We start from the raw sequence: 12,780 nt of genomic DNA, 5'->3' as shown, positions 1-12,780 counted from the left end.
AGATACAAGTTTTGACTTTGTGAAGGCGGTCAGAAGGATTTATGGACGCCGAGTCAGCTTCAGTGTTGCAGCACAGTTGCGTTTTCTGAGCAAATATCTAACACGTTTGAAGTTAAACATCACAGCTTCGCCATAACCACGTCTTCTCAGCACAGTGTTAAACACACCTCTGCTGCTTCCCACAGGAGAACCGTCCAACAGGCACGAGTGTTCTTCAGCTCACTGTAACCGATCGGGACGCTTCTCACAACGGGCCACCTTTCACGTTTGCCATCGTCGCTGGGAACGACGGCGACGTTTTCCACATCAATCAGCAGGGAGCTCTAGTGGCCATGGGGGTGCTGAATAGAAAACATAAAGAAAACTACCTACTGCAAGCACAGGTGAGTCGAGGAGTCCAAGGAGAAACCGGAGTTGAGAGGTTGTATCGATTTAACCATCGAGCCACAACAATCTGATCTATCTGTCTTCTCTCTTTTTCCTCTCTGTACCTTTACTGTCACGCTCCCACATTTTGCCAACTACTCAGTGCTCCACCCTGCATCTCCTTCCTTTAAAGCTTCTAAATGTATTCTAAATTCAGCTTTTATAGGGTGGTGTAAGGTGCATAAGGCAGCAGCATCAGAGTGCATCTCACAGGAGAAGCTCAAATAAGAGATTTTTTTTTTGATTTAGCTCGATCACGTGTCACTTCAGAGGAAGGAACAGAGAAGAAATGTGTGGGCAGAAAGGACATGAAATGTGTGATGTCTTGTTACACACAAGATGCACACTCAGATGTGAGTCATCGTTGTTTTTCTCTCACAGAGCTGATGACCATCTCTGTGAAAGTGTGAATGCTAAAATGTATGATGTTGATGGCTTTAAAATGGGTTACACCTACAGTATGGAGATGCAGTGAGATTAGGGATGTGAGCAGCACAAGAGCTTGATTGCCCTCTGCTGTTGGAATAAAGATTAAACTCGGATGCTCTCGCTGTTTTTTTCTTTCTCATACTCAGGTGTCAGACAGTGGCAAGCCACAGCTCTTGTCCACCACCTTCATCAGCGTGCGTATAATTGAAGAAAGCGTCTACCCTCCCGCCGTTCTTCCTCTCGACATTTTTGTGTCGACCGCCGGCGATGAATACCCCGGAGGAGTCCTGGGCAAGATTCACGCCACCGACCAAGACATCTACGACACTCTCACCTACAGCCTCGCTCCTTCATCCTCCTCGGATGAGAGCAGCGGCTTGTTTTCTGTGTCGCCCTCCGACGGCAAAATTATCGCCCTGGGTCCTCTCGATGTGGGGCACTACCCTCTTAACGTGACGGTGACTGACGGACGCTTCACCACGCCGGCTGACGTCACCGTGCATGTCAGACAAGCAGCTCGTCAGGCCTTGGATAACTCCATCGATGTGCGCTTTGCGAATATCGCGCCCGAGGAGTTTATTGGGGACTACTGGCGCAACTTCCAGCGAGCGTTGAGAAACATTGCCGGAGTTAGGAGGAGCGAGGTTCAGTTAGTCAGCCTGCAGCCTTCTGAGCAAGGAGATCTGGATGTTCTGTTGACTCTAGAGAGAGCTGGCAGTCCCTATCAATCTCAGGAGGTAAGACTAGGAAGTAGTTTAACATATTTGCACCGATAACAGTTAATCTGTCATATATGCCCTCGGCTCGATAGATTTTTTTTCCATTGCGGCCATGTTGACACAGAATGGGAGGTAAACACAGGTGATACCATTAATGAGGTACAAGTGACAGGTAACACCTGTGTTTACATACTGTTTCGTGTCAAAATGGTTACTCTAAAAAGGCGCTACTACTTGAAACCGAATCCAAATGATATTAAAAAAAGGGACTTCTAGATCGACACATTAGATCTTGATGAATGCAATGCTCAAGTTTAAACACTGTGTAAGTTATTGGGATCAAAAGGGCTGATTGAGCTTTCAAGAATGTTGTGCTACTTTTGAAAGACTGACTCAAGAATCCAGAAATTCAGTATTTCGTCAGGTCAAGTCCGTTGTACTCGAAGCTTTTGGGTTCTTCTTTTACAGTGAGAATTAATGATCAAACACGCCTTTCTTTCAAACAGCTCTTTGAGAAGTTTCAACTAACTGTGACTTGTTTTAAAAATGACTAACATTTTTTTGCTAATTAATGTTGCCAATTAGGCAGTTGATTAGTCACAAGTTCAGCCCCGACCTTTAACCCTTTAAAGCCGGTTCGAGCGGGCACGCTCCATTTTGTGTAAATATTTTTAAATCACTGCAACCACGTAAGCTAGTGCAATAATTTTTTTTGCATATGAAACCGGAGGAGTTGTACTTACATCTTATGCCATCAGCTTGTCCTCGGTCACGGTTTCCTTCCACATATAGCTTTGCAAAAACTGCATAAAAAGCGCTTGCAGCAACAAAAACATAATATTCCAGAAACACGCTTTGCCGATCCAATCAGCTGTTCATAACACTTCCTACGTTGGAATAGACGTCAGCGCGAACTATCGCATGTCCGCCATGACCTGCCCGAAACCGGAAGTGACATCATTTTCGCGGAAAATGTAGTTTTTTGCCTTCAGGGCCTATACAAGCATATACTGGTGTTTTTAAAGGTTATGTTTGACTTTATGACTTTATGCGTCGTTTCTGGGATGCTTAGGACTCATATTGCACTGCTGGAAATGGTTTATTTTGATGCATATGCTGTTTTTTTGCAAATTTGCACTATAAGATTTATTTTCGTTTTTCCTGCAGTATATAAAAATTGGTGTATTTAAAAAATAAAACTATGAAGACACTCAAAATAAATTTCCTGCGGTGGGAAACTATTTTGTGCAACTTTTTTGTATTTACAGTTTTGAGGGATAAGCCTCTTAAATTTCTCTAACTAGAAATATATGTTAAAAAAACAAAAACAATTTTCAATTTTTTTGTAGTTTATTGCACTTTTTTGCAATTTATGTAATTACTATGCACTTAATGCAGACATATTATTAAAATTTGGGCTATAATGGTTGTATTGATGTATATCAACTTGAAATGCTCCCAAAAATGGCTCCACAACATGTAAAAATATAATATAAGCTCTGGCGGACTTGGTTCTATGGTAGGTCTTAAAGGGTTAAATGACTTCAGCTATTAATCACATATCAGAACTGATTAATTTTCCATTGACTAGTGAATAATTAGAGCACTCATTTAAACAGTTTATCGAGTGTTTTGTTTTTTCCAATTTTCCTCAGGTTGTCTTCCGGAAGCTGAACTCCTCTGCGGCTGTGATTGAGGAGATGACGGGCATCCGCATCGTGCGGGTGGCACAGAAGCTGTGCGCGGGCCTGGACTGTCCATTACACTTCTGTGATGAGGTCATCTCCCTGGATAAAAACGCCATGTCCACTTACAGCACGGCCCGCCTCAGCTTCGTCACCCCACGATACCAGAGAACCGCGACCTGCCAGTGCGAAGGTTCCTGATTACACCTCATGCACCTACATATTTGCGCATATATGGTTTGGTAGATTTCCTAATCTCACCTGTGCTATTTTGGCATTTAGGTGGCAGATGCCCCGTGTTGAACAACCTGTGTGAGAACAACCCCTGTCCTGAGGGTATGGAGTGTGTGGCAGATCCCAGAGACACTGAGTACAGTTGTGTGTGTCCTGAAGGCAAAAAAGGCAAATGCTCCGGTAAGACTATCTGTGATTTGGATATTCTGTCTAACATTTTCTGCCTTTACACTGCTGTTATGTCTTACTTGTACATTTGTTCATCCTGTGCCAGATGGCCACTCGCTCACATTCAGTGGAAATGGTTATGTGAAATACCATCTGATGGAGAATGAGAACAAGGAGCTGATGAAGCTATCCTTGCGACTCCGAACTTTCTCCAGCCACGCTACCGTCATGTATGCTAAAGGCACAGACTACAGCATCCTTGAGGTGTGTGCAAACCTATTTTCCAGCCCCATATTTCACTCACGGGTGTTTTTCCCCCTTCTGTCATTTTTAAAACTGAATGGAAAACCTTGCTTATCTTGAATAAGCCTTTGCATTTCTTAGCCCATCTCTGTATTACTGCTCAGCATTTCCATATCAGAAGGGTCTAAAAAACCCATGACTGACCCGACTTCTCTCGAGACCAGCCAGCCATGTGTACCAACCAAGTATGCTGAAGGGTTCAAGAAAGCTTCTTTCACATGAGGGACTATGGGAATGTGGTGGTGGGTTGAAAAACACACACAAGAGCTATTTTAGTAGTGGGAGGGAAACAGAAAGCAGTTTTCCACACATTCCTTTTTCGAGTCTGTCTGGTATAGCCGTCAACATGCCAGACTTCAGAGGAAGAACTGGGCTGGCTTAGACACAGATTTAGTTTAACAGGCTGCGAGCTGTTTTTTTTGTTTTTTTTTCAGAGGCTTGAGCAGAAGTTTAATTGTTTTATAAAGCTGTTGTTTTTCTGTAAAGCTCTTCGAAAGCCAGTAAAGTGGAAGTGTCCTGTGTGAAAAACTGATTTAAAACAGTGACTCAGTGGCTTTTGATTCTCAGTGTTGAGATGAATGACCTGGTGTGATATGTGCAGGATGTGTAGCATATTCTAAAGCTGTATTTTCTGTCCCTGAAACAGATCGTGAACGGCCGTCTGCAATACAAGTTTGACTGTGGCAGCGGTCCCGGGCTGGTGTCGGTCCACAGCGCTCAGGTTAGCGATGGCGAGTGGCACTCCGTTTCCCTGGAGGTGGACGGTAATTATGCTAAACTCGTGCTGGACCGGGTGCACGCTGCCTCGGGCACAGCCCCGGGCACTCTGCGGACCCTCAATCTTGACAACAGCATTTACTTTGGGGGTCATGTACGCCAGCACGCCTCCCCTCGCCACGGACGCAGCCTGCCTGTCACCAACGGGCTGCGTGGCTGCATGGAGGCCATCACCCTGAATGGCCAGGAGCTGCCTCTGAACACAAGGGCTCGCTGGGCACATGCTGTGCTGGAGGACATCGTGGACGTGGCTCCAGGCTGCGCGCTCGCACCTGCCGAGAGCTGTTCTAGCAACCCCTGCACTAACGGAGGGAGCTGCACCTCGCTGCCTAATGGAGGTAGGTGGAGTCCTGCTTGGCTCATTGCACTCACTTATTTTCCAGTCCTTGTGCATTTCCTTGAGTCTGGTTTTCATTGAGAAGTTTATCTGATTATGTATCGCTGCCTTTCAGACATATTAAATTCCATTTACCGGCATCTAAGGAATAGCACAGATTTTCAAATTAAGAGGCGAACCGTGATTTTAATCTGGAGCAGCTGTTAGGTCTGTTACCTGTCCTAATTCAGATGTTCTCTGCTTAATAAGGAAAAATCTACTAAATACTAAAATCATGTTGTAGTGTAAACGCTTCATTCTGATGTACGCCTGTTGATGTGGATTCAACACTTCTGCATCTGTTTCACATTAAAAACCTGCCAGTGGTTCAGGGGCATAATTACAGTCTTGCCATTACCAGAAGGCTTTTGGTAAAACATCTGCAGGATGTTTTAAAATCACACCAGCCTATTTTAGAAAAAAGAAATAGATTTATGATGACAAAAACCGTCAGTTGGTTCACGCCACTTGTTATTTTGCTCATTGGCCTGTTTTTCTAAACTCTTCAGGCTACTTCTGCAAATGCCCCACTTCGTTCATGGGCACACACTGTGAGATCCCCATAAGTCCTTGTGCCTCCAACCCCTGCCTGTATGGTGGCACCTGTGTGACCCGAGGAGGTGAATTCTACTGCCAGTGCAGAGGGCAGTACTCAGGACCGAGGTACTGCACTGTTTTATGTTTAATCTTGATAATATGAATATTGTGCGCAACATACGGGATGATGTTACTGGCTTGCTTCACATCAGCTAATGCAATTTTACTATTAGTTGTTACTGTAGGATTTGTGCACATCTAATTTGGAATTTGAGGCTTCATGCAGGAGTAATCTTGTTGTGAATGCAGGTGCCAGTTGGGGCCGTACTGCAGAGACAACCCTTGTAAAAACAGCGGAAAGTGTATCGACAGCTTGGATGGTCCCGTATGTGAGTGTGAAGCAGGCTTCCAGGGAGACAGGTATGTCAGTGTGGAGCTCAAATAAGCAGTAACACCAGTTATTTGAATTCTCCTAGTAGGTAGATCTTATGTTTTGCAACAACTGTTAGAAAAAGCGTCTTTTTTGCCCACAAACAAACCTCAGTTGAAATTCATACATGTTGTCCAGGTGCCTGAGTGATGTTGATGAGTGCATCAAGAACCCGTGTGCCAACGGAGGACAGTGCCAGAATACATACGGCTCATATAAGTGCAACTGCTCGCAGGGTTTCAGTGGAGCAGTGTGTGAACTCCAGGACGTTCACAGCAATAATTTGGTCTCCAACTCCTGGAACATCGGTTTGGAGGAGGTGATAGGCATTGTTGTCTTTGTGTCTAGTATCTTCATACTGGTCCTCCTCTTTATTATCATCCGCAAGAAGGCCTGCCGCAGAAGGTCAAAGAGCGAAGATGACGACAAACATCCTGGAGGTTCGAACATGCCTCACTCCTTCCTCCAGAGACCTTACTTCGATGCCAAATTCAACAAAAACATCTACTCAGACATCCCTCCTCAGGTGCCCGTGCGGCCTATCTCCTACACTCCCAGTATTCCAAGTGACTCAAGAAATAACTTGGATAGGAATTCATTCGAGGGCTCCACCATACCAGAGCATCCCGAATTCAGCACCTTCAACCCAGATTCTGTGCACGGGCACCGCAAAACCGTGGCCGTGTGCAGCGTAGCGCCCAATCTCCCTCCTCCCCCTCCATCCAACTCTGTCTCAGACAGCGACTCCATCCAGAAGCCAAACTGGGATTATGATTACGATGGTAAGTTTGATTCCAGCTGTTTTTTCCCAGGAGTTGCACTGAGCTTCAAATGAGTATGATTAGTGTCTCATTATGCTTAAAACATGGGTTATTTAGCAAGTTTCTGATTCCTTAAGTCTCCAGAGTTGTTGAGTAGTAAAAGTAAACTAGACTTGGTCACTTAACGTCTAAATGGTGATATTTGACTTTGTATAAAGCTGCCGCACATGTTCCAGTCAGCACTGGCTATTTTCACTCATGTGACTGCATCGCTGACTGTCTGTAGATGCATGTGAAACTGGACGTCTGTGGAAAAAACCCCGATATCTGGATTCTCATGAATTCATCAGCTTGTGTTAAATACACTAGCAGAGCATTCAGCACTGGTGCACTGCCAAGTAAACAATTTTTATCAAATATCTGTAAAACTATAAAAATCCTTCTGGCAAAAAGCATAAAGGCCAGTGTATATGAGCACAAAGTTATTTTTGGAAATCCAAACTACTTATTATAAAGTATAAAGTATAAATATTATAAAGTCATTAGTTTGATTCTTTTAAAACTGCACTTACTATATTCAGTGTAAAACTTGAGCGAGAAGGAAAAACTCTCTTTTCACAGTAAGAAACCTCCAGCAGGTCCAGACTCAAACACACAACAAGAACAACAAACAACAACAAAAATGTGCCAGGGGCATGTTCTATATTTAAAATGTGTGACTAAGATCATACTGCGCCTTCTGTTCCAGCTAAAGTTGTGGATTTGGATCCGTGCCTGACCAAGAAGCCTGTGGAGGACAGTGCCTCTCACCCCTACAACACCAGAGGCAGCATGTCTGAGGTCCAGTCCCTCAGCTCCTTCCAGTCTGAGTCTTGTGATGATAACGGTATGCTGCCATGTTTAATTTGCTCCTCTGTAGCATTTAGAAAAAAAAAGAAAAACTAACAAAACAGCGCAGTTTGAACGTTTCTGGCACATGAATCTATGAGATGCATTGTTTTGGTTTTCTTTTGTTGCTTTTTGTTCCTTTTCTCTGATCGGCCTGCAGGATTTTGCAACATTTGCCTTTGTCTTGTTGATTTGAGCGCTAACACTTTTCTCTCTGCATGTACAGAATGGATGGCCCAGTAGTGGCTCTAAGGGTCATTTGTCCTGTTTCTTTTGTTTTTGTTTTTTCTCTTTCTTTTTTGCTGCGGGGCTTCAGCTCCCATATGGATCAAATCAGTCCACAGATCCAGAACAAGGTTTTAAATAGGGGTTCCGGCCTGTAAGTCCTCGATCACTACCGGTACAGACAGAAGCAATCACTGCAACTCGTGTTGTGCTATTCTCTGGGGATTATTCACACACACAAAAATAAATACAAATTTGACCTTGTTTCCTGTTCTTCTGGCCCCGAGTTCACCTGTGTTTAGCTTCAAAAGGAGTTTGATGACTTACTTAAACGGCAGTTATATTCTGTTTGTTCACACATCTGCTCTTTGTTTTATTTTATTTTTTATTTACAAGCATGCCTTTTTGTCCCTCCTTTTTTGTTTCCTCATATTTTCCAAAAATAGCTCCAAACGGATGTTTCAAGCAAACATCAAGGAACATATCAAAAGGGTATACAAGCACATTTTATGTTCTCCCATTTCTTTCCCATGTCGTACTTAATTACTTTTCATCATCGCTTAGATATCACGGCGGGCACTGTGCTGCTCATAAGTCATCAAACCCTTCATCCGCGCCTTCGAAAGTGACAGCAAATCCAAATTTGAATTAGAAACGGAGCGTGTGCAAAATAGGTAATTTCTGCTTTCCTGCTGAATGTGTGTGAGTGTTTTCCACACGCACACACATTTGGCTTTCTCTCTTAGCTGGAAATGGGTTTCGATCTCTGGGGAATTTCACTGATTCTTCCATCTGTACTGTCAGTGGCACCCAGTAGCATCTCAGTTTGTTGTTGTTGTTGTGTGTTATCCTGCACAAACAAAACTAGACCCTCCTATCCTCTCCCCCACTACACACAAACAGCACCACTACCATCGCTCTATTCCCACCATTGTGCTGTGCCGAACCATTAACACCGCCCTCATTCCCCCAAACATTCAGCATCAATGCATAAAAAAGCAAACGAGGACGACGTTTGTGGGACGTGTTGCTTGTGTTGGCCTCTCTCCCACCACTGTGCATTCCATATGTGTTTTTATTTGTCTTTGATAAATGATAAAGAGCGTTTGTACTAATGCTAAGATCTCTTCCACCCACTCTCCCCCCTCTCCCCTGCCTCTCACAAGCCTCCATTGTGACAGTTATCCACCTTGTCAACTCTGCTGTTGACACGGTGGAAGGAGAAGGTACTCTTCCAGCTTCCATCTGCCGCTGGTTTTTGTCCTCTGTGTTGGGATGTGAAGTGTAGGCTGTTAGAGCTGCCATTATCTTCCACTGACAAAACCTCACCGACTAGAACGTCTCCTTTTTTTGTGATTCAGAAACTAATTAAAAAGATATGCACAAATCAAATTAAACAAGCAGCTCAAGTGTTGCGTCCTCGATTCAGCGCTGAGCTCTTGTGCACCTCGAGAAGTCGGTCTAAGAAAATGGCAGAGCTGTTGTGCACTCACTGAACTGTCACTGCCTCAGTCATTATTTGCCCTTCAGTGTTCGTTGTCCTCATTTCATTCATGTTCCAAGGCCGATGTTCTTTCCACGTAGATTTTAATGCGACTTGTTCTTTCTCTTTTTCTCCCCCTTCTCGCCTCATGTAAAGAGTCTTTTTTGGCTCATGATCTCAAGAACCCGAGAGGTGACTTGTGTTTTTTTTCTTCTTTGCTTGCCTGGTGTTGCCCTGATCCCATCCTCTGCAGTTTAACCACTAACCCTGAACCCTAATGAGGAGAGTTTAACCTCCTCTCTAACGTGGCTCTGAAGCTTTGTGGCCTGATAAGGTGTTATTGTTTGCATTGTAAGGTTATATATATGTTTCTACTCCTTCAACCCCCCTGAAAAAATCCTTTGCATGACATACATGAGTATATGTTATATGATCAAAAGTGTTGCTCAGTAACTAACTGGAATTATTCACAGTTTTTTATGTTTGTCTGTCTGTGTTACTGTTGTGTGAGCTTTCTGAAAGCCATGGCATCTGTTTTAAAACAGGTTTATTTTTAGCTTTGAAATAAGAGGAAAATCACACAGTCGGACTTGAGACTTGGGGCTGTAATGTATATGTGGGCGAGTCGTAATAATTAGGATTATTTAAATCATATCTTTTAATTTAATTACAAGATTTAATAGAAATGCTCAGAAGCAGGGCTGACTCTTTGGGAATCGCTCCCATAGACAGGCGAAAAGATGGCTGTACCCTCGGTGATGTCATCCAGATTCAACTGAAAACAAATAATGGAGTCAGAACACCATCCTCCCGTACACTTCAGACGGCCTTCGGAGGGGATGCAGGTTTTTAGGCACTTCCACATTGGCTTCATTTTTATGTTCAGCTCTGTATTTTGCTGCTTTCAGTTATACACCCATGACACAGTGATAATGCCCTCCTGGCCACTTGGAGCTAGTTCATTGCCCTCAGTGATCTTTGATTAGATAAATGTATGCACGCATCCCTGAGATCAGGATGACTCACCAGCAACAGTTTAAAGTTGTAAAGGAAGAAAAAGAAATCGCATTATAATCTTATAACAAAAGATAACTAAACAAAAACACAGGGAGACAGACTATTTTTGTTGTGTATTTTATTGTGTCTGTTAACTTGTGAATCATGTCTGCTGTGTGTGTCTGATCACAGAGCGTTGTGCAGTTTGTTTAAGCTCATTGTGGTGCGTGACTTTGACCTGTGTTCCTCCTGCATGGTGTGGGTTTTTAACATTAACCTGAGAGCATCTGTGCAGCTTTTGCGAGAGAGCAGTGATATAATGTGTGTGCTGTGGTCTCTCCTCCTCAAACAGGATATCACTGGGACACATCTGATTGGATGCCAAGTGTTCAACTTCCTGGAATCCAGGAGTTTCCACAGTATGAGGTTGTGGAGTCACCCGCCCCTCTGTACAGCGACCCGAGTGCCATCGACACCGACTATTATCCCGGCGGCTTTGACATTGAGAGCGATTTCCCTCCGCCGCCAGAGGACTTCCCTGTAAACGACGACCTCCCGCCGCCACCATTGCCAGAGTACAGCGACCGCTGCGACACCCTGCGGCCCCTCGGCAGAGACTTGGACCTGCCTATGACCGGTCCGGGCAGCTCAGGCGCCATCCGCCAGCGCCCGGCCCTGCCCGAGCTTTACAGCCTTAACCAGTACCTGCCGCAGCACTCCTTCCCAAGCGACGGCGGCGATACCGAGGGCCTGGGCACCACTTCAGCCTCCGCCACCCCAGCCTCCACCTTGGGTAACAGCGGTTACAGAGGAGGCTACCCTTTAGGTTGCAGTCGGGACTTTGACTCCTCTGCTCTGGACAACATGTCCATGTCTCTGTACACGTCCACAGCCTCTTGCTCGGACATGTCGGCGTGCTGCGAGGAGTCCGAGGTGATGATAAGCGACTACGAGAGCGGTGACGAGGGCCACTTTGAGCGGCTGTCCATCCCGGCGCTGGACTCCCAGCAGCACACTGAAGTCTGACACTGGATCCAAACAAAAGTGCCTAAACCCACAGCTACACCTTATGTTTGCCCCTGACCACCACAGACACTAAACACGCACAGAATCTGGACCCACACACACACACACACACACACACACACACACACACACACACACACACACACACACTGACACATAAACACAGGGGTTTGTTGAGACCGGCTGAGAAGGCCGTTCAGCTGAGAAGATCTGAAGAAGTTATAGGAAACTCTCTGTAGCCGCTTTGCATCTGCTCAGCCCAGGCCAGCCCCCCCCCCCTCGCTTTAAGTAGCTGCCATCATACACAGGAAGTGGATTGTGCAAAGGATCGACATCTCAACGTGCAACAGGAAAAACATCACGACAAAAAAAAAAGAAAGTAAATGTCTTTGTTTCTATAAACAAAACCAAGCAAGATGTTTTTATACAAGTCTTCATTTTCAGTGTAAATTTAAATGTACAGTTTTGATTTCAAAGTTTACTAGGTTTTGTAGATATTCTATGCTTTTATTTTCAACAAAAAAAGTTAAATGGTGTGACATTATCAGCCTTACTGTGCGTACATTCATTAAGAAAAAAAAGAAGTGTTTAAAAAGAGAGATAAAGAGAAGAGCGTGACTTTTCTGAACACAGTGTACTCGTAAAGTTTGTTGTCTCTTGCTCATTTCAAAAAGGGTCTTCAATGAACGACTGCATATTCTTGTGTTGTTTATTTTTTATTTGTTTGTTTGTACATTTTGACTTTGGAACCTCTTTATTTTTCCACCAAGAAAATGGGACCCAATATATTTATAGTGCAGAGTTATCCATGGACACATGACTTTTTCAGGTGTCTGTGTGTGTCTGAGCAATGCTATGGTCTTGTTAAGGTTTTTATTGAATACTGCCACAAGCTCACGCTTTCCTACTGGCAATAAATTATTCCTAAAAAATACTCTGATGTCTGCGTCTGCCTTATTTTCTCAGCGTGTTTACAAGATAACTGTACGATGCATCACTCTGTTACAGTACTGGGGATATAAATGTATTTGGAAAGGGGAAATCTTACAAACCGCTCTACACTTTATATCTTAGTTGTTTGGATGGATGATTTCAAACAAAACTTAAACGATCACTCAGCAGAAAAATTAATCTGAAACAGTTCTGGTCATCAATCATTCAAATCAATTTTTTTGCAACTTTTTTAGGCAATCATGATTACATTTGTGTGCCGTGCACACTTGATGATTTTCTTGGTCTCGTGAGAGCTAGTACAGCTAGCGGAGCGTTTACCCCGGTGATGCTGGGTTGGATTAGTGATGGACGGAAATTTTAAAT

At 44.1% G+C, this 12,780-nt stretch overlaps 1 protein-coding gene across 1 annotated transcript in view; it reads left to right on the top strand.

The window, feature by feature from the left end:
- The window catches only part of fat1a (FAT atypical cadherin 1a), a 76,001-nt gene extending 63,604 nt beyond the window's left edge, over positions 1–12,397 (top strand). Inside the window, exons 19-30 of the mRNA XM_040023765.1 lie at positions 186–383; positions 1,002–1,592; positions 3,230–3,452; positions 3,542–3,673; positions 3,768–3,925; positions 4,611–5,079; positions 5,627–5,780; positions 5,964–6,074; positions 6,223–6,866; positions 7,594–7,731; positions 9,598–9,633; positions 10,790–12,397. Coding sequence (XP_039879699.1) covers positions 186–383; positions 1,002–1,592; positions 3,230–3,452; positions 3,542–3,673; positions 3,768–3,925; positions 4,611–5,079; positions 5,627–5,780; positions 5,964–6,074; positions 6,223–6,866; positions 7,594–7,731; positions 9,598–9,633; positions 10,790–11,463 — 3,528 coding nt within the window. The 3' untranslated portion in view covers positions 11,464–12,397. The remainder of the gene's footprint in view (positions 1–185; positions 384–1,001; positions 1,593–3,229; positions 3,453–3,541; positions 3,674–3,767; positions 3,926–4,610; positions 5,080–5,626; positions 5,781–5,963; positions 6,075–6,222; positions 6,867–7,593; positions 7,732–9,597; positions 9,634–10,789) is intronic.
- Positions 12,398–12,780: the final 383 nt, after the last annotated feature.

Source organism: Simochromis diagramma, unplaced genomic scaffold (assembly GCF_900408965.1).
Source record: "Simochromis diagramma unplaced genomic scaffold, fSimDia1.1 OVJJ01000302.1, whole genome shotgun sequence".
In the NCBI taxonomy this organism is placed as follows: domain Eukaryota; kingdom Metazoa; phylum Chordata; class Actinopteri; order Cichliformes; family Cichlidae; genus Simochromis; species Simochromis diagramma.
This window is presented reverse-complemented; position numbering and strand designations above follow the sequence as displayed.